General features: G+C 31.4%; 3 protein-coding genes across 3 annotated transcripts in view; 2 read left to right on the top strand and 1 right to left on the bottom strand.

Annotated features, from left to right (window-relative positions):
* LOC136977275 (uncharacterized) overlaps window positions 1–7,377 on the bottom strand; it is a 39,004-nt gene extending 31,627 nt beyond the window's left edge. The window contains exon 1 of the mRNA XM_067272739.1: window positions 7,174–7,377. Coding sequence (XP_067128840.1) covers window positions 7,174–7,246 — 73 coding nt within the window. The 5' untranslated portion in view covers window positions 7,247–7,377. The remainder of the gene's footprint in view (window positions 1–7,173) is intronic.
* An 11,473-nt stretch (window positions 7,378–18,850) lies between these two features.
* On the top strand, window positions 18,851–19,822 carry LOC136977309 (carbonic anhydrase 12-like). Its single transcript, XM_067272780.1, has 5 exons — window positions 18,851–18,997; window positions 19,074–19,222; window positions 19,292–19,381; window positions 19,455–19,682; window positions 19,768–19,822. Exons 1-5 carry the CDS (start codon window positions 18,898–18,900, stop codon window positions 19,813–19,815), a joined length of 615 nt encoding a protein of 204 aa, XP_067128881.1. The 5' UTR covers window positions 18,851–18,897; the 3' UTR covers window positions 19,816–19,822.
* A 530-nt stretch (window positions 19,823–20,352) lies between these two features.
* Window positions 20,353–23,099, top strand: LOC136977335 (ankycorbin-like). Its single transcript, XM_067272801.1, has one exon. It carries the CDS (start codon window positions 20,424–20,426, stop codon window positions 23,097–23,099), a length of 2,676 nt encoding a protein of 891 aa, XP_067128902.1. The 5' UTR covers window positions 20,353–20,423.
* Window positions 23,100–25,304: the final 2,205 nt, after the last annotated feature.

Genomic DNA, 25,304 nt, shown 5'->3' with positions numbered 1-25,304 from the left:
TAAAAATTTTCGGAGCTGTTCTATAGTATCCGGGCGTGGAAAGTTTCGGATGGTTTGAACTCGTTCGGGCAGGGGAACAATTCCTGCTTGGGAGACATTATAGCCCAGGAAAGAAACCTCCTGCACACCAAAAACACACTTCGACAGGTTGATGTTGATGTCATGCCTGTGGAGTCTAGTGAACAGTGTTCTTAAATGGGATACGTGCTCCTCCTCTGAACGAGATGCGACGAGGAGGTCATCAAGGTACGAGTAGACAAAGTCTAATTCACGTAAAATATTGTGGATATATCTTTGAAATGACTGGGCAGCGTTGCGTAGTCCAAATGGCAATTTTAGAAATTCAAATAAGCCAAAGGGTGTGATCACAGCCGTTTTTGGAACGTCCTCTGGTGCCACAGGTATGTGGTGAAATGCCCGCACCAGGTCTATTTTAGAAAAGATGGATTTGCCTCTGAGTTGGCAATTGAAATCTTGAAGGTGGGGTATCGGGTACCTGTCTGGTATAGTGATAGCGTTCAAGGCCCGGTAGTCCCCACAAGGACGCCATGAACCGTCCTTCTTTGGAACAAGATGTAGAGGGCTGGACCAGCAACTTTTGGAGGGCCTGCATATTCCCATGTCTATCATCTGTTGGAATTCCAGCTTTGCCTGTGCGAGCTTATCAGGAGAAAGTCGTCTTGGCTTAGCGGTGACTGGAGCTCCTGTCGTGACGATTGTATGGTAGACATTATGGTCACTAACTTGCTGATATGTGGGTTGTTCCTTCAGGAGGTTAGGAAACTCTAAGAGAAGCTTGGAATACTTCTGTTGAGGTGATACCATTAGCACTGTCTGCTGATTTGTGGTGGTGGTAGTTCCTGGGGTTGCCAGGTGAGTGAGATTATCTCTTAAGCACCTATTCTTTAAATCCACAAGAATGCCGAAGTGGCTTAGAAAGTCTGCTCCTATAATAGGGTGCTGTACATCTGCTAATGTAAATGGCCAGCAAAACGTTCGTCGGAGTCCAATATCAAGTTTAAGGAGGCGCTCCCCATATGTAGGTATCACGGAGCCATTAGCTGCGTACAGTTGGCGATTACTGATATGTCGTTTTTCTAGAGTTGTGGGAGGTAAGACAGAGATGTCTGCCCCCGAGTCTACCAGGAATCTGCGACCAGTGGTAGTATCAAAAATAAATAAGCGATTGGATGTTTTCTCCCCGCTCTTCTGGGTCGCAGAGAGAGCGGGGCTTAGTCGTTTCCCGAAGCTTCCTTGATGACACGTCTAAAAGAACAAGGTGGTGTGCACTTCTTGGCATTAGCTTTGAATTTTAAGTGATACCAACAAACATTATAACCCGGTAGATTCGGACTGGGAGAACGTCGTCGTCTCTCTGAGCGTGAGGGGGAACGTGCTCGTAATTCGTGGATCGACATGGCAAGTTCTGACACAGCTTTCTCCAAGCGAGAGAGCCGATCTGTCTGGTGTGCGGTTGCATCACTGGTGGAACATATGTCTGAATTGGGACTGGTTATCTCCATAATTTTATCAGCCATAGCGGCCAAGGTATGGAGACTGTCTTGTTTGGTCACTAAAACTGAACGCACGTTGTTAGGCAACCTCTGTAGAAAGAGCGTTCTAAGAAATTCGTCCGTTACTTGCGTACCAGCCAGTGCTCGCATTTCTCTTAGTAGTGCAGAGGGCTTTTTGTCTCCTAGCTCGATTTCTAAAAGTAATTTTTTTGCCTTCCTACTTTCGGATTCTTCGAACTCGTCGATTAATCGCGACTTTAGGTCCGTGTAGGGCGTGCTCGTCAACGGTTGGGATATAAGATCGGCGACCAATTCGGCTATTTCACAGTCGAGCGATCCTAGTACATGATGGTATTTCGTAACCTCTGTTGTGATATTAGAGACAGCAAATTGTGATTCCACCTGTGTGAACCATACTCTAGCATTCTTTCTCCAAAATGGTGGAATTTTCACCGATACACATGCTACCTCAACGGGGTCTTCGCTTTTCATCGTGACGGAAATATATAACTAATTAACTACTCACAGAATTGGGTAAATAAGTTCTTGTGATCACGTCCGGCTCACCACTTTCGGGTTCTAGATGAAATAACTACAGAACTTAACGGATAAAACAAATTTATTTGGAGCTCTAGTACAGAGAGTGTCAGCAGTACCATGCACGTGGTCAGAATGGCTGACCGGGAGACAAAAGGCAAAATCTAGGGGCACGGTAAGTGTTGCCAGGTTGGCCACAAAAGTATTTCATAAAATTCTGATGTTCAGACATTTTTATGTATTGAATATTAAATATTGTAAATTGTTTTTCATTTATAAATTAAGCTAGGTTTACACTGTCATGCAAACTACTACAAACAAAACAAAAACTAACCAAAGCAAAATACTGTCCGCATTGTACTACTTGACATGAACTAAGTTAAGATGTGATTGATTAAAAAGAAAGATTCTGAATACTAGTCGTGAAAAGTTGATTGATCGAATGAACCAAAGTTCAGCAGAAGTCCAGATATTCTCAAGTCCTAATGAATTGGTCGTGCATTCAGTGAAAGGGGACAAACTGGTAGTTTGTATCCAATTTGTAGCAGTTCTTATACCAAAGTGACCATAGCTTTATTTGGAAGCAAAAAGATGTTGCCAATATCAAATAAGTCTAACTAAACATTTTGTCTAGTGAAATAAATTTCAAGATTAAAAAACATCGAAATTTCACTTTCTTTGATTAAGTTGTAATAGCTACAATGTGAAGAAGATGAAAACGTTAAGCATGCAAAAAAACAACTGATTTACAAAATAATAATGTATAAAAACTAAAACTGACAAAATAATAGTTTTTTATATTGATTATAGTACATATATTAGATAAAACTAATATATGTAATATTAAAATATTGTACAAGAATTAACTACATTTATTTTTAAACTGCAGTAGCCTATTCAAAAATTTATGTTCACTTTTTGACATTTTTAAACTTAAACAGTAATATTTAAAAGATAAAAACAATCATTATTACCAAAAACAATGCCTATTTTTTTCACTCTATTTACATTACTTTTTAATAAATCTGTAATATATTCATCTTTCTTTAAATCTCTGTCTGGATCAGTAATTCTCAAAGTGAGCATTATAACCCCCTAAAGGGCCATAGAAGACTCAAGAGAGCACTGGAAGGCAGGAGGTTATAATGATGTCAAAAGACAGAAAGAGAAAAATTTATATTTAAACAAACAAACAAAACAAAAAAAAATATGAGTTAAAAGATATCCCAAAATTAATGGATGATTTAAATTTTGCACCATTTTACTCTCATTGGATTGGCAGCACCATATGAAGTAACATCTTATAGTAAACACATTAAAAATGATTGAAAACGTTTTTACAATATTAAACTATTTGCTAGAGCGTTTAAAAAGGTGGTAATTGATATAACATTGCAGTTAGTTTATATGAAGCAATACACAATGGAAAAGCAAGTAATGATTATCAAAACTTATTACAAGTGTGGGGAGTTTTGTAGTAACTATGCACAAATTACATGGCATTTTCAGTTGGAGAAATATATCAAATAAAATGACTGTGCAAAGAAATACTGATGCATGCCCAATGAACAGCAGTTTACTGTGGACCTTAGACTGTTGGAATGATTGGAAAAATTTTAAACTATATTTTTTCAAAACTGAGGCTGAAAATGCAGTTACTATGAATGATTGCATTATTGCAAGAAGTTATCAGAGTTTTTGTGGCCTCATTTGGACAGCATGGATTTGAATAACATGTGGTTCCAGCAGAATGGTGCCACCTGTCACACAACACATGAAACAACAGAGTTGCAGTAGAAGTTTCTTGGATGACTCATCTCACACAACAGTGAGCAGAATTGGCCACCAAGATCATGCAATCTGACATTATGCAACTTTCTTCTCTGGAATTTCAGTCCAAAGTTTATGCCACTAAAATAAGAACAATTCCTGAATTGAAAGTAGAAATTTAAAAAAGTTATTGATGAAATTGAGCTGCAATTGTGCAAAAATGTAAGTGAAAATTGTATCAAAAGAATATGTGTCACAAGGACATTTGTCAGATATTCTATTTCATATTCAATTGCAATGTTTACCCTTTAAAATGATGTAACAACTTTGCCAATTAATACATAAATAGTATGTTCTATTTAAATTTTAAATTCTGCATTACTTTTAAGACACCCTTTATATGCACTAAAAGGTGATAGTAAGTCCTAAAATTTGAAAAATACTGATCCAGATGATTAACAAAATTCAATCCTAAAACTCGGATTCTTGGAAGTTACTTAATTAACCATTATTTTTCAATATATCTCAGTTCACATTAATGTTATCAGCTTATCAAAAAGATTTATTCCACCATAAGTTTATAAGAAACCAGATAAAAATGAAAACAGCCTATACAAATAATAGTGATTTTATATAAGAGCTCTTTCAAATACTATACAAAAAAATGTAATTTATAGCATTTGAAAAACAAAAGCTCTGTTGATTAAATACATTATAAAATAATTTTTATAACAAAAGTATCAAATAACACAGCAACATGTAAAAATAATTTCAAAATAAACCCAAAATAAATTTCCTATCACTGATACATTGTATAATTCTTTTAGTTTATAATAACAGTGCAAGTACATACACTTTTGTTTGATTCACCTGCAAGAGACCAATAATATCCAAATAAATTAGTGAAAGTGCAAGTTCAGATTTTATTCACATAAAAATTATTATTTATTTAGATTAGATTCAAACAGGAAAAATCACTGTTTAAACAATAACTTTATTCTATAAAACTGTTTAATTTAAAATTAAACAAATAAAATATTAATAAAAATATCTTAGTAAATTTTGGACTGGAATATTTTTAATATTCCATTTTATAGCAACAACATAAGGAATTTATAACAAATTTAAAGATAATTAAGAACTTTTTGAATTTATCTTGTAGTTAAAGTACACAAATTCTGTCTAGAAATACATAAAATCCAGATAATTTAAGATGTCCAAAATTTCATATATTTGTCATTTACTTGTTAGAGAAATAAGTAATGATCTATACATATCAAATCAAAATCAAATAATTTATTAGCATATTTGGGAATTATTTGACTCTGTGAAAATAAATATAAACTTTCCCTATTATATAAAGTGTGACAATCAACTGCCAAACAGACCACATTATTGGTTTCTTTGCCAATCTTCTTAGAGGGTAAAATATTTGGTGAAGAAATTACATGATCTTACTATCATAATAAGATCCATTTGAAATAGATCCCCATAAAACTCTTTCGTTTACAGTATGATAATGTAGAAATTCCAAAATATATTCTAAACTTTAACAACATAAACTTACTTAAACTAACCAACTCATTCAAAGATGCACATTAAAACAAATAATCTAAAAATTATATTTTATATTCAAAGACTACATTTTCCTGAAATTACTATTATTCTAATCAAAACTAAAATTCCCTATTACTATTCTAATCACTTATAAAATATAATTACTTACATGAACTGTACAAGTGTGTACTGTACACACTTCATCAAATTTAATAAATGATGATCAGTAATTTAAAATATTTTTATCAAATTACTATAAAAGAATGTAACAGATGCTATTTTTAATTTTTAAATTGTCTTAGAAAATTTATTTATTTGGCATAAAAATTGAATTTATCCCAATTATATATATATATATATCTGTGCTAGTGCTATTCTCCTGAAAGGATAAGCAATGACACACAATCACTGTGAAAGCATGCAACTGGAGTAAGATCAAAATAAATCCAAGAATGCATGGATTTATTTGGATCTAACTTCAATCACAAATGTCTCTGAGTAATCCCATACAAGCAAATTTCATTTGTCTCTCATACCAACCTGTCCAATTTTAGGTTCAGCAAGAGGCAGGATTTTAAGAATAAAACCTGGCTGCAAAAGATTGTATAGAGGTTTTACATATTAAACGATTTAATAAAATTTCCATTTGTAATCTGCATTTTTCTTCCAAATACATATATAAAGCATCTTTTGGCATAAACAATTTTAATTTTCAGAGAGAGTTTCTGCTTTACCAATTATAAATCCACATATTAAAATTGCATTAAACAATTAGAAATATGTTGCATAATATAATTTTAAAGCGAGGATATATCAGAAAACAGTCTAAGTTAACTTTAGGTAATTATATATATACTCATAGGTAAAGTGTGAATTCTGAATGACCCTCATTCAGAGTTCATCTTTCTCTCCCCAGTAAGTTCAAAAATAAGATTGTTTTAAGAATTACTTCCGAAAATGCTCACTTTTAAATTTTACCCCATTTTTGAGTGTCTCCAAAGTTCCACACAAGACTAATTTCTGGGGCTATATCTCGCAAAGGGTTGCACGTAGAGATAAGGTTCCACTGACTTTTTCGCTCACACAGCTACGGTCTATGGCCGCTATAAGATCCCGATCATCACATTCCAAGGCACAATTGTGACCGCTCGTACATAATAAATTACCAGAAAGGGTAAAATTGCAGTTCCGAACGAGAGGTTCGAACAACAGTCGCCAGACATCCCAGACTTTTTCCGACTGCAACGTAGTGATGAGAGGGCTCCTCTCAAAACCATTCCCACCTTCTTTTTTCCACCTTGCGAGCATATTTCTGTCACCGGCACACACATCCTGTTTCAGTATCTTTCAGGAAGAACCCATTCCATTCTAGATCTCATCCCCAAGTTTCTGTCAATCCTTGTTTGTATCCCAAATTTTATACCCCCAAACTCCCAAGGTCATGGAATACAGATCTAAAGGCCCACTCCTCATTCAGAGCTGCACTTGAACCTCTGATGAGTAAACTCTACCAAAAGGCATCTTATTAAGCAATCTCATAATGTAAAGTGTTAATTAATAATACAAAATGTTTGTTTACATATACAATATTATATATTTATATAGGTAGAGAGAGGGGGAGAAATGGTAATTAACTTCCTCCAACTCAATGCTATTTAATATTAAACTAAATAAAGGGTGTCTTAAGAGAGCAAAATTAGAAAAAACGCCCCATTTAGTAAGGATGGACTTTTACCAAATAAAGTTTTAAACAAGCTTAAATCAGGGTCATCAAATTATGAATGATGAGACTAACCTTTTAACGAATCCCGATTTGCGAAGGCTGTTGCTAACCGTATAACAATCGCGACTAACACCACAATATCCATTTCCAATACTTGTTGCTGATCATAACTTCTAAAGACGAATCTATCTCATTTATGACAACAAACATCCCAAAATCCTTCCTTTCACTACAACCGATTTCCTTACTGCACATGCGCCGTACTACTGCCGATGATACTACTTCATTACGCATGCGTCTCGAATTATCGTCTGCCTTTTTTTAAATTTAATAACTTTTAACCATTAAATTTTATTAATATATTTTAAATATAAGTTAGTATTAAATAATTTTAAATATTAACTCGAAAATAATAATTAACGTTTCAGTTTAAAGCTTAATCACGTGGTACGTTCGCGTTATAGGATTTTTGAATTTATAGAAAAATTAATTATTTTAAAATTAAATTCGTTTCTCGTATTTTATAAATTATTTATATTAAAAAGCGAGTTTAGAATAAACGGAATTTTTAATTTAAAATTTTTTAAAAAATTTACCGGTGTTTATAATAATTAACGATTTAATGCTAGATTTATTTTCTAGAATAAACTTTTGAACAGTTGTTAAAATCAATTTTACCCTTTCTGGTAAAATTACCGAGAAAATAAATTTCGAGTCGGTTAAAATTTAATTTAATTCGTTTTTTAAATTATTTTATTTTATTTATTTATTTTTATTTGGTTTGTTGTATTTTAAAATTAATTAGGACTAGTAATGTTTAATTAAGCGGCAAAGAGTAATTCGATTGAAGAATTACAATTACGTGACGCAAATTTTAAAATTCAAAATTCTGAAATGTCATAATGGCATTAACATGTATGAATGATAAAGAAAATTATAAAAAAGAACAAATAAGAAAAAACTTTGACGAATGATTAATTCGTCAAACATTTCAATGACAAGCCATATATCTCTTTCTACTTTCGTTGATTGTATAATTTTTACAATTATAAAGTATAATGCAGAATAAAATAGAAGAAAAAAATAAGAATTGTTTATATATATTTATTTTCATACATTGTCAAACTATATGAAATAGTTTAAAGTAACAACGATCAATCAATATCAATCACGTCATCAAGAAGTTCCATTCATTTCCGTGAGATTTTAGAGAGAAGGCGATTCCCTCTCGTCTCACCTCAATTTTCGGATTAAAATCTTAAACGGGGTTATTGACCATTTCAGAGACACGAAACATTTAAAATTAAACTAAACTCTTATAAATTATCAGTTCTTGAACCCTTTCTCTATTAAAAGAATATTAAATTTTAAGAAAAATGGACGTAGTAGACAATTTTATATATCGAGTATATTAAGGGAATCCGAGATCGATTCCCGTTTAGGCCCATTTTTAAAAATCATGATGGAGTCTGTTAGCCAAAACGTCGATCAATACTCATTAATCCTCATCTTTCTGCAATTATCAATGACCGTGGCTAACTTTTATAGGAATGATTGCGAATCAATTTCCGTTAATCTCTATTGTTTCTACTGTTGTAAATTGTAGTACGAATGAGTCCGGGATCGATTCCCTTTAATGCTTTTTCATTTTTTCTTTGTTTTCTTCGGTAATTCCAGTTATGTGATGATTATTTTCTGATATACAATTCCGGGTGATTTAGAGCTTTAAGTTACCAACTAAGCTTTTTTTTTTTTTTTTTCGTGTCATCCGGTCTCGTTATTGTGTTGTAATTTTGCTCTTTTCGTAGAAGCAATAGCTTTTGCAACAGTTAAAACTGGAATAAACCTGTTTATATTGAATAATTTATTAAAATATGACTTAATAAGTGAATAAAGCATTGTATAAAGTGATTTAAAAATATAAAAATTTGCCAAGTTTTATTAAGAAAGCCACCTAAAACGTTAGAAAGCGCACTTTAAGCAAAGGAAAACCTAATTAAGTGATAATGTTGACAGATGAGAGAGGCAATTTTGCTGAATTATCAAGCATATTATATGAGTGTACATAAAGCGATGATAATTTGCCAACTAACAGGCAAATAACGAGAATGAAAAGAGTCGCTACACCCGCTTTCTTAATTTTATGAATATTTATAAACGCAAATTCCTCCATTACTCGTTTTCATTTTTTCGCTATTTTTTCTTCCAAAATTCGAATTATATTTTAATAAATATCTTCAGTAATTGCTGGATAATTTATAAATTGTAATAAATTTTAAATAACTCGAGTTAAAAATAGATTGAGAGAAAATTGCACGCAATTTTTTGCGCATATGTTAAAGATGTATTGCAACTTATTACGAGCCGTTTAAAATGACATTTAACTACACCTGTAGCTAGTTTTTCGTTTTTTTAATCTTATAAATTTACTAGTTTCTGTATAATTTAATCTTTGAAAGGAGTTTAATGAGGTTCAAAATTCTGCACGAATACCCAATGCAAATTTGAGATCACACACACACTATATAGTAAAGTGGGCAATGCACACCTTTCACTTTAAGAATATATTTACAACTAATTTTCTCGACACAAAACTTCCATTTATTAGATTTATTTGAAAGTCAAGCACTTGTTTGAGGATCAAGCAAAGGGTCAAGCAAAGAATACGAAGAAGAAAGTTGAAAAAAAAAAAAAAAAAAATGAAACTCAGCAGTTTCTTACTTTAACAATTCTTAAAAATTCCAACAACTGTTCAAAAGTTTATTCTAGAAAATAAATCTACTCTAAACTTTATCTTCTTCAAAAAAAAATATTGATTTATCCAATTCACCTTATCATTTATTATAAGATAAATATATATAAAGGATCAATCAAGATTTATCCATGTTTACAAATTCAAGAATTGCGACAAATTTCTATATTAAAATATTAAAGATAATGACTTTCTAAGCATAAATAACCATTAAATAATATTTTTAAATATAAAAATCCGTACAGAATCGTCAGTAATTATTAAGGGTATATATATCCCTATTAATATAAATAGTAGAGATGCTGTTAAATTAATCAGAAACTTTGATATATTTTAAATTATTATACTATAATTTTTAAATATTTTATTTAAAAAATAGAGTTAGACCAAAATTAAATTAACTGAATTAATTGATTTTTTAACGTTTCGGTAAACTGACTTTTGGACCAAACTAAATATTAAAAAGGTTTAAAAATTTTACGTACTTTTTTTGTTTTATTTTTTTAAAAATTATTAATAAGATAAAACGTTTGAAAATTGAAGTAAAACATTGATTTTTACTTCAAACTTCCAAGAAAATTTGCTTGTGTATAAGAGAAGTTGGATGCCTTCTAGCATCACTTCTCAGTGCCTGAAGTTTCATGTAATTTAACTACTTACTTCTTCAATTGATGTTTTTTTTTAAGATGATTAAATTGAGTAGAAATATATTTAATGTACCAATTATTAAAAAAAATAATAATTAAAAAAAATTGGTTGCTCAGGACGAATTTTTTAGGTAAAAAAGACTCAAAAAATTATATTTATTTCTTATACAAAAATAGTTTGTATTGCGAACTTTAATATTTTAAAGAAAATAAAAAAATTTTAATTTTTATCTTAAAAAGTTTAATTTATTATTATAAAAACATAAGTATTAAAAAACCAGAGTGGCCAAAAGTCAGTTAACCAAAGTAGCGAACATTTTATATATTCCAGTTAACTGACTTTTGGGTAATCTTATTTATAAAAATAAATTTATTAAATCTTACTTTAAAAACACCTAAAACATCATACAAAATTAAATATTGAGCTGTAGAAATAAAAACATTTATTAATTGTAATTAAAGAAAAAGAAATAAAACATTTTTGTTTTATTTATTTTTTTTGTAGTAAAATTTTTTTAAAATACAAAAAATAAGAATTTTCTTATCCTTAAAGTCTATTTTCTTTGAAAAATATTAAATAAAAGAAAAATAATTAATTTTTAAATCATATTTTACAATTTTAAGAGAGTTTTACATCAAAAGACATCGTTAAAATCAGTATTTTCGAGCGCTTTTTATCACGAAAATTACATCTAAATTAATTTTATGTATACCTTAACTCCTATCCCATGCATTAAAATCATTTGTATTTATGTTTTTCTGACAAAATTGTAATTTTTAAAACAAAAAAGATTTAAAAAATTACCTTAATTTAGTATCTTACACGTACTTGTGTGTAGTAGATATGTACCGTACATTGCTCCTTTGGGTAATTGGTATAGGAGGACAATATAGCGGGATATTAATATCACACGGGGGATATCATGTGCAATAATGTGAATTATTACATGACAACTTTTTGAATTATCAGACACTCCAAACTGCACATCACTATTGTAAGTAAAAAATAATGAGAGATATCGATTAATCCTCCAGTCTGTTACCGAAGCTTACAACAAACTCTGCTGTCATTTATCAGCAGAAAAAAACACTTAAAAAATTGCAGATTTTTATAAAAATACAAAAATAAATTATAAATTTAACTACAGATCGTATTAATATAAATTATAAATTTAACTACAGATCGTATTAATATGCAATTATATATATATATATATATATATATACTTTAATGACAAAGATACAAGCCAGAAAAAAATGGCGATTTTTCCAAAGAAAAGAAAGGTTACATGTATAAAAATTAAGGCAATTATATTGTTTTTTGCTAACCGCACTTTAAAATTGGGCGGAGTTTTAACGATTGAAACACTTTTTTTTCCCGAATTAATGTTAACTTTTTGGGTGGAGTTGCGGGTATTTTAATGTTAAGATAGGTGATGCCATCAACTGATAAAGGCATAAATGCGTGTTGAGTATTAGCTTTGGGCGGAGCACTAAATATAGAGTCGTAAATGAAATTAATTATTCAACATATTTCCAGTTTGTTCGGTATATAAGCGCCTCGTAATTATTAATGTTTAATTTTTAGTTAATTTAAATGGATGCTAAATCTGCATCGTCATTCCGACGTCTCGTCGCTTTGCCTACGCAAGTAGCGCCTCGTAGCGTCGCCGCCGCCGACGTCGTCTAGGTGGCCAAATTCGTAGAAAATGAAAAAGATTTTAAGTTTTATTCAAAGTTAAAGAGGAGCGGAAAAAAGAAAAAAGAATATTCTCTTGATAGAAATCGATATTTAGACGCATTATTTAACAGATCCAACTTGTCGCACGAGTGTAGAAGATTCGAAGAATGTCGAACAATCGAAAGGAGGAGATTTCTCGTCCCGTTTCTTGGAATTTTTACTAGGATCGATTCGAGTGAAACTTTCATTCACATCTGCTATTATATAACACAATTTCTCAGAAAGTGGTACATCAGCGTATTTACCATTGGCCACATCATCGCGCTTTCTAATAATTAATTTGAATGGCGCCTAAACACATTTTATGTGTCTACATTTAATATTAATGCAGAAAAAAGCATAGATTTTGTGTATATCCGTACAAAATCTATTCAAATTCTTGTGTAATTAAATAAATTAAAATAGTATCCCTTTAAAAATGAGGAAGTCGTGTCGCATGGCGTGATTTTGTCACACGCGATTTTAATGTGTATGAAAAAGTTTAAATGACGTCTACACGCATTTAACTGTCTAAATATGGCACAAGTATATAAATTTTGAACATATTTGTTCAAAAATCTGTTTAAATTCGTGTTCTCTCCTTCTTTTTTAATTCATATACTTGAAAATAGTAAGTGATTGTTGTAATAATTCTGATGGTATATTTGTTGTCCTAATTTTTTTGTTTTTGTTTTTTATTATTTTTCAAAACAGCACTGAGGAGGGGTTGGAATATATTATACCAATCCGAAATGCATTTGTAGTTCAATTTGAGAATAAAATCATAATTTCTAACCGAGAATTGCTGTGAGACCGTCTACCATAATTTTTTGGATTACAAAGACGTTTTACATTGAAATCTAACATACAGCAATCCAATTATATTGTGAAGAATTCAGTAAATTCGTGTTTAATTGTTGCTTCGCGTCGCGTTGCGCGCCCAATTAAAGCGACCTCCCCGTTTTTAAAGGTTTCTTCTACACGTGTGAGGTAGTTTGAAGGCCATCCAATAAACTTAACGTGTTTAAATATGTTATTTGTTTTAGAAAAAAATATAAATATTGTATACATCCTTACAAGTATTTATTTAAATTTAAATTAAATTAAAAATCGCGCCGCGCCGCGTTGCGTTGAGCACTCAAGAAAAGCATCTTCCCCATATTTTAAAGGTTTTTTTTTCTATACATGATAGAAAGTCATCGCTTCGTTTTCATACAAAATGTATAGGAAAATAAATGAAACGAAAATCGTATTATGCTGTTTTTATGTTTACGACATTGTGACGGATCACGCGCGTCTGACTGTACAGTACAAACATCTGTCACAAACGCCTTAGTGCGACTGTTCGTTGAGCATCAAAAAAACACTTAAAAATATATAAATATATATATATATACGTAGCGCGTCGCGTCGCATCGCATCGCGATGATAAGCGATGCTCATACAGTATTGGAATATTTTATTAATGCTTTTAAAAATACATTTTTAATGTTAATATATTAGTTTAAATAAAGTAAATATTTAAAGATATTTGATTTTATTTGTTATTTCAAAAGTGTTGGTTCGTTTTACGCAGCGCGACGTCAGGCGAAACGACATTTGTATGTAAAGTATTTATGTCTGTAATTATTTAATTTACAAAATAAATAACACAGTAAATTTGTCTAATCTTTCAACAGATACTAAGTATAGAAAATACAGAATTTATACAGAATGTATGCATTCTGTATCAGATTTTCTGTCTGTACGTCACGCTCTATATTTCAAAACATTAAAAATAAAGTAAATAAATGAATGAGGCTAACGTTTACTTTCAAATATAGAAGCGAAATATCCGTAATTTATATTTTTATGTTTTTTGGGGCCGATCTAAAACAACAGACAAGCATTCGATGAGGTACACAACGCGATGCGCATCGCATGAAGCATGTAAGCATCTTGTACATTACAAATTCAAGGCAAATAAGTTGCATTGTTTAAAATAACAAATTAAAAAATTAATTTCAAATAAAATATGCCCATATTAATTACACATCATCTTCGAACACTACAAAATCGCAAACGCGACGCGTAACGTCATGTCGCGTCGCGATAACAAACGAATCACTTTTAGTACTTAAATCGAATATTATAATTAGTTTGTACAAAAAATAAATGGAGCGAATTACAGAAAATAATCGCAAGTTTCTCTCTTAGAATTAGTAAAAATAACCTCCATAAACTTGCAACAGTTTTACGTGGAATTGGAAAACAATAACTCATTGGATCTAATCAAGTGGAAGTGCAAACGACAGCCAATTACAACGTCGATTACAAGTTCCAAGAATTTCTAAATGGAAAATGAGAATTAATGGATAAATTTGATTAGTATTTAACTGGAAAAATGGATTTAAAAAAGAAAATTAAAGATAAATACGGAGCCAATTCTCACTTCTCTATTTCTATTTTTCTTTAGATTTTTAAGGTTTTTCTGTCGTAAAAATGGGAATTTTCTGCTATTTGATGGATTTATAAATGTTTTTTCTTTAATATTTTCGGTGTTTTTTTTTATTTAAAAAAAGCTGGAAGTTGAGATTGAATTTCTTATGGCTTCCAGATGGACGTAATGGATACAAATTACTTTCGATGATGCATGAAAGATCCAAAATTGCTTGGCGAAAACTATTTAAAAAAGGTTAAAAATATAAATTATTTGTTGCGAAAGTTGTAAAAATTAAATACATTATTCGGTTAAAAGTGCTAAAGTTCGATATTTTTTGCGCTGTTTTAAAGTTTCGAAGCGATATCGCGTGGTCCCGTCGTGATATCGCTTCGAAAATTTGCTTGCTAAATTTATAATAAAATCGAAAAAGCAAACATTAATTCGCTTTTTCGTTTTGATTATAAAAATTTACGAAGATATTTTTGTATTTTTAAAATAATTTTTCGATTTTTTAATTAAAATAAGCTGAAGACGATAATTTTGAGAGCGACAAAGAGTGTTCGCGTCGTTTCGTTTTACGTCGCGTCGTGTAGCATTTGGTAAAGTGTGTTAAACAACTTAGTTTTTGTATTTTTATTATAAAAAAAAATCAGTTTTTTAGTGTATTTTCTATTTCTTAGGTATTTAATTTCTTGTTTTTAGTATTATTATTAGTCGCGTACGACGAAACTCGACTCTATGCGACCGCTGATTATACGAACCATACATGCAGCGTACTGCAATAACTTGTGCTCACAATAATATTTAATTATACTTTCCACGTGTACTCTTGTTTCACACATATTTTGCATCGTATCCACAAAAATATACATAAAAAAATAAGTGTTATACTATATATAAAAAGCCGTGTAAGATGCCATTTAGGCAGAGATGCCCAATATCTCTAGAGATATTGGGCACCTATGACTAAAGAAAAACAGTTTGTGTATGTGCACACAGGACAGAATTGGTGCCAAAAACCCAGTATATGTTAGAAGAATTTTGCGTCATGAGCGTTATATAGATGGTTACCACACGCGCTCTGGTAGTGCTTTTTCTGAATTGCATGAAATGAGCACCGTGTTGCCAACCATTTTAAAGCAATGCCTCTACAATGGACTCTTTTACATCGATGTATACAAGTCGATGTATAAAATACATGCATAAGAGCATGTCTTTATAGTTGGCAACACTGAAAATGACCGGTCTGACGTAAAGATCTCGTACAATTTATACAGAGTACAATCACATTAGGTCAGTCTTAGGGGCCGTCCGTTAATTACAGTTTAATGGGTCATGAAAAGTACATCATTATACGCAACAAAATTATACAGTCGTGTTGTGTGTAGCATTCTGACACTGTCGAAACAGTTTGTTGTGTACTGTACAGTTTACATACTTGTATTTGAACTTAATGAATACGTCGTAAAGATAAAAAGTGCCTGAACAATTTGTCCACTGCGTACACATAGCCTAAGGGAATAAACAAGGTCGCGAGATAAGTATGTTAGAGAATGAAACACGTCACAGTTGAGGGTGGTTACGTCATTTTAATAACTCGGCTGTTCTCGGTAAGGCTTTAAAATTGATACTGTTACTGACGAATTCTCTTAAATCGACGTTCTGAAAAGTACAGTACAGTTCATTTCTCTCGTCGCCTCCATTTTGTATTTCTTCTACACCGATTGCAACTGTGACTAGACTCGAAGTTTAACGTTCTTCTATATCCTTCAAACGCCTGAAGGAATTCAATGTTCGCTGGAGCATAAATACAATTTTATTTAAATAAATAAATAAAGTAATAACAGTAAAAGAAAGTTTATTCGCATCTGCAAAATAAGCTTTCCTCTTGGAAAGTTTATTCTAGAGATGCAAGAACTGATTACTGGTTAATCACTTGTTTAACTATCAAATTCATATATTTATATGCTTAAAAACGTCTGAAATACATTTTTTAACGTTGTTTTAATGATAAAAAAACCGATAAATGTTGTGCAACGTTAAAAAATTCGATTTTTTTAAATTTTCAACGTAATTAAAGATGGCGAAACATGATGGTAAGTCCTTATCTACTTCCTTATTTTAATATATATATATATATATTTTTAAAAAATGCATTATAAGTCAGGATGAAGAAATGTATAGCTTGATATAAATCGATATCAGAAGTGAAGGACTATTACATTTCGCACTAATTTCTATTAAAATTATTTAATATTAATTATAAAATTTAGGACAGGGTCGACATTAGGCCAAGAGTGAAGTAAGTTTAACTATTATTTTCACGCGTTTAAAAAGAGTTTTAAAGAGTATAAAAGACCCTTTTTAAGGCTGCCTTAAGTGAAGTATAAAAATTGCGACCAATCAAATACAATCTCTTGTATAAATTTAGGGTCGAGGAACACAAATCACGAGACATATCGGCTCGATTTCGAATGATAATTTGAGTTAATTGGATAATTTGATTGATGTCATTTAACTAAAAATATATTTAAATTTTCGTAAGCGATAAATTTCTAATATAGAAACGAAAACAAAGTCATTTTCGAAGTAAATTAATTCAAAAACTTCCTGCAAAAATTGAAAAATATATATATTAACCTAGTTTCCACACAGGAAAATATAGTTTATTCTTGAAAGTATATATATATATTTTTTCTATCTTTATTTTTTTTTATTGTTTATATCTACCAATAATACGTGATTAAAGGGGTGGAGAAAGTAGAAACTAGATGCTACCATAACAGAATTTGAAAGTAAAGTCGATTGGGTGAGGGAGGATCCTTCACAAAACTAATCTCTGTACCCGCACCCTTGACTGAACGACTTTTGATATGTAGTAATTTTATGGGGTTAATTTTGCTTTATGCAATTTTAAATAAGTCAAGGGAGTCGGGAGTGTAAACCTTAATCGATTCTGACTAATGTTCTCATGTGAAACCATTTTCTTACCCTTTTACATCGCGCCTCGTACGGAGGAGATTTTTGGAGACTTTATAAATTATTTAAGAAGAATAATTGTTTTGAATCACGTAAGTAGCCATTTTATTTATTTAAATTAAATATTTTAATGATTCTACATTCGAACTTGCCTATATTTTTGGGTTATTTCGCTACAATCAAGCGATTTTTGACGCGCGATGAAGCGTGTGAAGCGTGTGAATTTATTCAGTTCTTTTTTCTCCTTGAAAGCTCTTAATTGATGCCGAGAGATGTGTTAAAAAAAAACATTGCTTCGTGTAAAGAATATAATAATTTTTGACACTTTTTTCGGCGCGCTCGACGCGATGCGATCGTGTCGCGCTCGCCGAAAAACATGGATAGCGTTGTAACAACACTAAAAAACACCTCAAATATATAAGAAATAAAAATATTTCAGCAATTTTCCGAAATATTTAATGAAAATGTAAAAGAAAGTATTATTAGTTTGTTGTTATTGATAAATGTGACGTGTGTGGCACAACGCGACGCGGTGCGACGCGACTCTCTCTTATAAACCACTTTTTAAACTTAATAACGTATAAAAAAAAATATTTTCTTATTAATTTACTAAGTAAATTTTAATATAAACGGGTTAAAATTTATAATTTTTTTAGATTTATTTAACAATTTTAAACTCAAGGATATGAAGCAGAAACGAGAAAGTGCGGCTATTTTGAGTATACTTTTTGCATTTAGTTTCGTTCCAACAGGTAAGTTAATATTATTACTTAATACAATAACTACTTCCGTGTGAACGAGTTTCTGAATTTAGTCTCTTTGTTATAAGATTTGGAGTAAATTGAATAAAAACACTGACACATTTTCGACCGGAGACGGGATAACAATAGCGTAATTTATTCATTTTCCAGTTTTTTATTCATTAGATTTCTCTTAAAGGAACGATAAATTGATCCTGTTTCTTATCGAATTATCTAAAAATATTAGCGTTATATACGGGAAATTGTTTAGAAAATTAATAACCTCGCTATTAAGTCACTCGTTGTAACACAAGACAATTGTATAATAGAATTATTTTTGCAGTGGTTACTTTAAAAAATGAGATAAATAGTCACTGGGGATATAAAGGAGAAAATGGTAAGTTGAAGTAATTTACTTTTACATTTTTTGTATTGTAAGGATGTAATTTATATTTCCTCCCCCTACAGGCCCTTCCGATTGGAAATACGGTTATCCCTACTGCTCATTAAACAGGCAATCGCCTATAGATATAAGGATGAATAAGGTTGTTAACGATACAAAATTGGGTAGATTAGTGTTTGGCGGTTATACAGAACCGATACGTAAAGCCATTCTTAAAAATACGGGCCATACGGGTGAGTAAAAGCATTGCATATTGTATTATATACCCTACTTACTTAGTGTTTAATAATACAAAGGATTTCTCTGTAGCTCAGTTGACCTTTTATAACGCCAAACAGTGGATAGGTGGGGAGAGCACGTTGGAGAGGTATCGATTGATGCAACTGCATTTTCACTGGGGTTTAGAGAATGAACGTGGCTCGGAACACACCGTTGACGGGAAGAGGTTTCCACTAGAAGTAAGTGCTACTTTCGTGTGAAATAATATGTAAATATCTGTAAGTACAGTACATGCATTATTTGTATAGATGCATCTTGTACATTACAACGAACGATACAAGCCTGGGGAAGCAGCAAAGAAACCCGATGGTCTGGCTGTACTTGCTGTGCTTTTCGAAGTAAGTTCAGTAACTTATCACTGTGAAACTGCGTAACACACTACTTACTGAGATAATACAATGCATTTTTAAGCTGTCCAAAGTGGATAACGAGAAATTCGAAACATTCTTTGAAGCCTTGCAACAGATCAAAGAGGAAGATTCACAACTTTTCCTCTTACACAGATTTAACATCGCGAACTTCATCCCAGAGGAGACTTTTCCATATTTCCGGTATAAGGGATCTCTAACTACTCCGCCTTGTTACGAATCTGTTACGTGGACCCTGTTGATGAAGAAGCAGAAAATTAGCAAGTCACAGGTATATCAACAGCTGAATCTGTGAAAATTTACAGATGAAATATTACAAATGATTGTTTATTATATTAATAGTTAGAGCAATTTAGAAAATTGAAGAAGAAATTGAAGCTAGGAAACGTCAAGATGGGGGATAACTTCCGTCCTACGCAGAAATTGAATGGAAGAGTCATCAAATTAGCAACAGAAGGAGGAATTTTGGAAAGATCCTCAGCTTCTGAAGGGAATAATCTTTTTTCTAGTGTTATTTTATCTGTATCAGTTCCTATTATAAACTCCATTTTCGGGAAATTAAACTTGTTATTCGGGTAACAAGAATTGCATTTAATATATTTAAATATTTATGAATAATTTATGCATTCATCATTATCATTCTTAGAATTCAAGATATAAATAAAATTATAATAAAATATTTTTTATGAAAATTTATTCATTTGATATTAATAAAATCATTTAAAATAAGATTGTTTTTGTTTTGCTTTTATATCATTTATCTTTGTTTATGATTTGCGTATTGAACAAGAATTTGAAAGTAAACTACTTAAATAAGATAGCAATTGAGAGCATTTAAACTGACTTTTAGGACATCCTGTATAATTATTTTATTAAAATTTCAAAAAATTGTTTTAAAATTCCAATAATGATAATTCAAACAATCGATTTTCGATTGTAACGATACATCCTTCTTTAACATTAGAACCTTCAACTAGTTCTGTGCCAAAATCATCATTTTGCCCTTCTCACAATGGACAATTTCGAATTTTTTCTGAAACGACGAAAGAGAAGTGGCAAAGATTATGAAAATGGTAGTATAACAATAAATCCAAATGCACAGAATGATAAAGGGCGCACTTCTTTACACATTGAAACTATTAAAGGAGATCGTCAGATGGTTCTAAAACTGTTAAAGAGTGGTGTTGACATTAATATTCAAGATGAAGACGGGAAAACAGCATTTATGTTGGCCATCCAATGGGGTCATGAACATGTAGCTAACACTTTACTGGAAGCTCGTCCGGATATAAGAATTTCTGATAAAGAAAACATGACAGCCCTTCATCTTTTGGCAAAGACAAAACTAATAATATTAGCTTTGAAGATCATTAGGATGGGAGCTAATGTTGATGCAATTGACAACAAAGGCAGAACCTCATTGATGCTTGCTTGCCAGTATAAAAATTTGGATATGATCTCGTTGCTATTAGAACAAAATGCGAAAATTCATATCAAAGATTCAATGGGAAGAAGTGCATACGAGTATACAAATGATCCTGAGATCATTTTTTTTATGAAAGGGATGGTTAAGCATAGAAAGGCTGCCCGAGAAGGATCAGAACTCGAAAACGTTCGTTGTGAACTTCAAAATATAAACAAAGATCTAGAAAGTGACAATATTATAACATACAGCAACATCGTATCAGAGTCTGAGAATCATTCTTACCTACGGCTTCCTCATCATACTAACAACGAGTCTCTACGAAGTTCTACTTCAATGCACATTTTGGAAGCGAAGCCGAGCAATGTGTCAGATACCACTGGAATTTTAGGCAAATTACAACAAGAAAATGGTGTATTAAAAAGAAAAAGATCAGCTAGTGAAGAAAAGAATAACCACAAGAAAGATGAAAAATCCACTACTAAACTATCACAAATAGTTGAAGAGAATGAAAATTCATTGAAAATTTTATGGCTTTCTTTAATTCAAAGCACTGGAGCATCTAACTACATTAAAAACTTTTATTTGATCAATGGAAAACATCCATTAAATGCAGAAAATGATGAAATAGCCGTTAAGTCTTCATATGATTCTCTTCCCTTCAAGGAAAAACATAGAAAAGTAACATTTGATTGGGAAAAGCGACAACATGGACCATTTAAACTAATAAATGATCATAAATTTAGAACGGATTACTCATATTCTAAAGGCAATTTAGATCCTTCGCCTTTAGATTTCGATGAATCAGAAATGATACGAAGTAATCTGTTCAGCATAATGGCACCCCAGTCAGACTTAGAGAATGAAAATAGCAAATTTGATGTAATCATCAACAGTACCCACTTAATTAAAGCTGATAATTTAACAAAAACGATAATTAAAGTAGGGAACAACGTCAAGAAAACGGACAAAGAATTTAATGCACTTCTAATTTACACAAAGAAACTTTTAGTGGAGAAAAAGAATTTGAAAAATTTCATCGCAGAAATGAAAGCAGAAAGCCAAAATCAGGAAAATGAGTTGAAAGAATATGTCGAGAAAAATAAAATTCATGAACTTAGAAGTGATATATCAGAAACTGAAAATCAAGTGAAAACTCTAATCAATGTGCACAAAAATCTGATAGATAAACTTGAGAAGTTGGATGAGAAAATTAAAGAAAAATGCAAAGAATACTTGAAAAAGAAAAGCTGTTTACTTTCAGAGACGGAAAAAATTAAGGATGATAATGATGCAGTAGAAACAAGCATCGAAGAACTTAAAAAGTGCGTTAAACACCTAAACAACCAATCAATAGAGAAATTCATTGCCAAAACGAAAGAAATTGAGGATTTAGAAGCTTTATCATCGAAATTTAAACATGATGTGGAGGAAAGATGCAAAGAAATTAAAGAAATACAGCAGCAGATCAAACACCAGAAACAGATCATCGAAGATATCAGAACGAAATTAAGAGCATTTCACAAATTGCTGAAGAAAGTTCAGTCGAATATAAAGTTTATAAGTCAAAAATCAAACATCGTTAAAGATATTTTTCGAGAAATAAATGACGATTTCAAAATAGCCATTAACAATTTCAACTGTTTTGAAGAACAAATGAACGATGGACATCGTCTAAAGTTCGAATTGAAGAATAAATTTGAGGAAATTGATAAATTAATTAATGTAATCAACGAGAAGAGAGCAGCAAATACAGAAGAAATAACAAAATTAGAAAAAAGCATTCAATTAGAGTCAGAAAGAAGAAGAAAGGAATTGTGTGAAGATTCAATGAGATGCATCAATCTTTTATTGGATGAGCGCATAACTTGGAGCAAGAAGAGCAGAAGAATCATTCAGCTATTAGAAGAGATGGAAAATGAAGATATCTATTCTTTTAATTTGAAAAAGGAAATTGAAGAAAAGTATCAATGTTTAAGAGAAGAAGAAGAAGAGGATAATGCTGAGGAAATTTTAAAAATGACACATAACTCTATACAGAGCGACGTTATCACAGGAGGGGTTCTGACTGTGATTGGAAGAGGTAAAACGTTGCAGATTGGTCAAAACGGAAAATCTCGTGTAATAACGAAAGAAACGTGGACAAACACAGCAAATTTAACCAACCGGAATCTCTCTTCGGTTTCAAACGACGATGATCAACTGAAGGAAACGTTTGCCAAATATTTAAAAAATATTGCTGCCATACGTGACATTGATCATTAATAAAATGTATGAAACTGAGAATATTATTAAAATTTTAACAGCGTTATTATTAACATACAGCAAGTTCATTTTCAATATGAGGGACTTTCAGGGAATTTTTCGAATATAAGGTTTTTACATTGTAAAAAGAGCTAGTACTTAGCAGCAACTTTGTTCGTATCTGTCATAGCCGATGCTTCTCATAGAACAGCAGTTGTCGTGGGTTTGCACCTCACCAACAGACTCGCCACGTGGAATTTACCTTTTCTAGCTTTTCATTAGGCCTACAGATTTAGTACCTAAATACGGGCCAGTTTTCCATAAAAAGCCTTCCGAGAAAGCTTTTTAAATTATTCTAAGGTGATAAATTTACTGAATTTACTCTGCTAATGAGAAGGAGAAACGGACCTGATTTACGTATGCATTAATATTATTTTGTTACATTTTATTCTTCAATTAATGTGAATATTTGATTTATAATTTATGTATAAAACTCTAATCATTTACAAACAATTTAATGTATATATTAATTGTTCTCATTTTTCCATAGAAGTCAAAATACGTTTATTATATAAAATATGCAATTCGGTTTCTAGTAAATATTATATAACATATTTTTCATGTGGTGATAGGAAAAATAATTTGTTAATGTATCGAGTTATCAGATTTCTCTAATTGAATCACAGCAAAGTCTTTGCGTTAACGTAGGTCTTTGACTTCTTATGCACTTTATGCAAACATTGTTATTATTACGTAAGTATTGTCTTACGTTGTATAAATACAACGTAAGAATTCTAGCACATTTTCGAACAAGAACATTAATGCCTATCAGAATAATATCCGAATACAAATTTAACGATATTTACATCATGGTTAATTAATGATGCCAACTTAGGGATTTTCCCCTACGTTATATAATGTTATATAATATTGTTATATAATGTTATATAACATATGTTATATAATAATTACTAGAAATTTAGGCGGAAATCAGCAAGATGGAAGAAATTTAGAAGAAATAGTTAAAGGGGAAATTTAGAGAGAAAATGTGAAGTAGAAAATAGTACAGGGACTAATGGAAAGAAACGATTAGGGAATCTCTCTATTCACCGTTATCATCGACGATATGAAATGCAGCTGTAGAAAGGCATTTTTCATTTATGGAATTGTTATTTGTCAAGTCCTTGCAATCAACTGGCCAGTTTAAACATGGCTATTGTGATAAGTTTGAATTAATGCTTCTCTGGGTCCAACAAGGAGCATTCAGAAATGTAATGCTTGCTACCATCTACAACCCCACAGAGAAGGCAAAGTTGATTAGACCTATTAGCAAACCTTGCCAGGTAACTACCAAAATTACCATGATCGGTTAGGAATTGCGTAAGGTGGTTTTGTCTAATTCATTTTTAAGAGACCATTTCATTCCGAAAGTAACTGATAAGTGATTATTTGATGATGGCTATTTCAGTCTTCTTGCCATGAAAGAAGATCATTTCACAATGATTTCTTTGAAGTGCTTAAGATATATTTATGATAAGTGACCGGAAGATTAGTGTCATTTGCTGTAGCTTTCGCCAAGGGGTCGGCCCTTTCATTGTCAAAGGTATTGTACATTGATGAGCACGTGTTCAAAAAATGTAGTGTGTGTTAATCGAATTTAAAATACGTTTTTGTAAGCCAATGCACCTGAAGCAAAATTATTTAGGAAAACTCTTAGTTTTCGAGGAAATTTCAGGTCTTTATAAGGTTTTCACAACAGAACATTGGCAATGCTGGTTGTCTTCATTTTATCCACGTCGTCCAATTCATTACCAGGAGTTGTGATAAACAACAAACGAAAACAAAACTTGTATAAATATAACGAAATTTGAGCTGGGAATTTACAGAAGAGCAGAGTATGAGTCTGAATTCTATTGTTTTATACAAAACTCCATAATATGGTGAAGAATTTAGAATTCAGAAAATACCCTTGCTTATTTAGGCAAACCAACTAGAGGGATGTTTCTCCTCCGTTTGGATCCGCATAAGAATTTGTCATTTTGCATAAATTTATGTTAAATAGACTACTTAACTCATTCAAGAACTGCTTACCACACAAAATAATTGTTTTACATATTTTAGCAACTCAAATTTCACAAAACAAAACTTTACGTAGAACAGATTTTACTTTCCTGTAACTACCGAACAAAATAAACAAACTGTGTGTATATAGAATAAAATTGTAGT

The sequence above is a fragment of the Centruroides vittatus genome, unplaced genomic scaffold, assembly GCF_030686945.1.
Source record: "Centruroides vittatus isolate TY-2023 unplaced genomic scaffold, ASM3068694v2 contig_453, whole genome shotgun sequence".
Taxonomy (NCBI): Eukaryota; Metazoa; Arthropoda; class Arachnida; order Scorpiones; family Buthidae; genus Centruroides; species Centruroides vittatus.
This window is presented reverse-complemented; position numbering and strand designations above follow the sequence as displayed.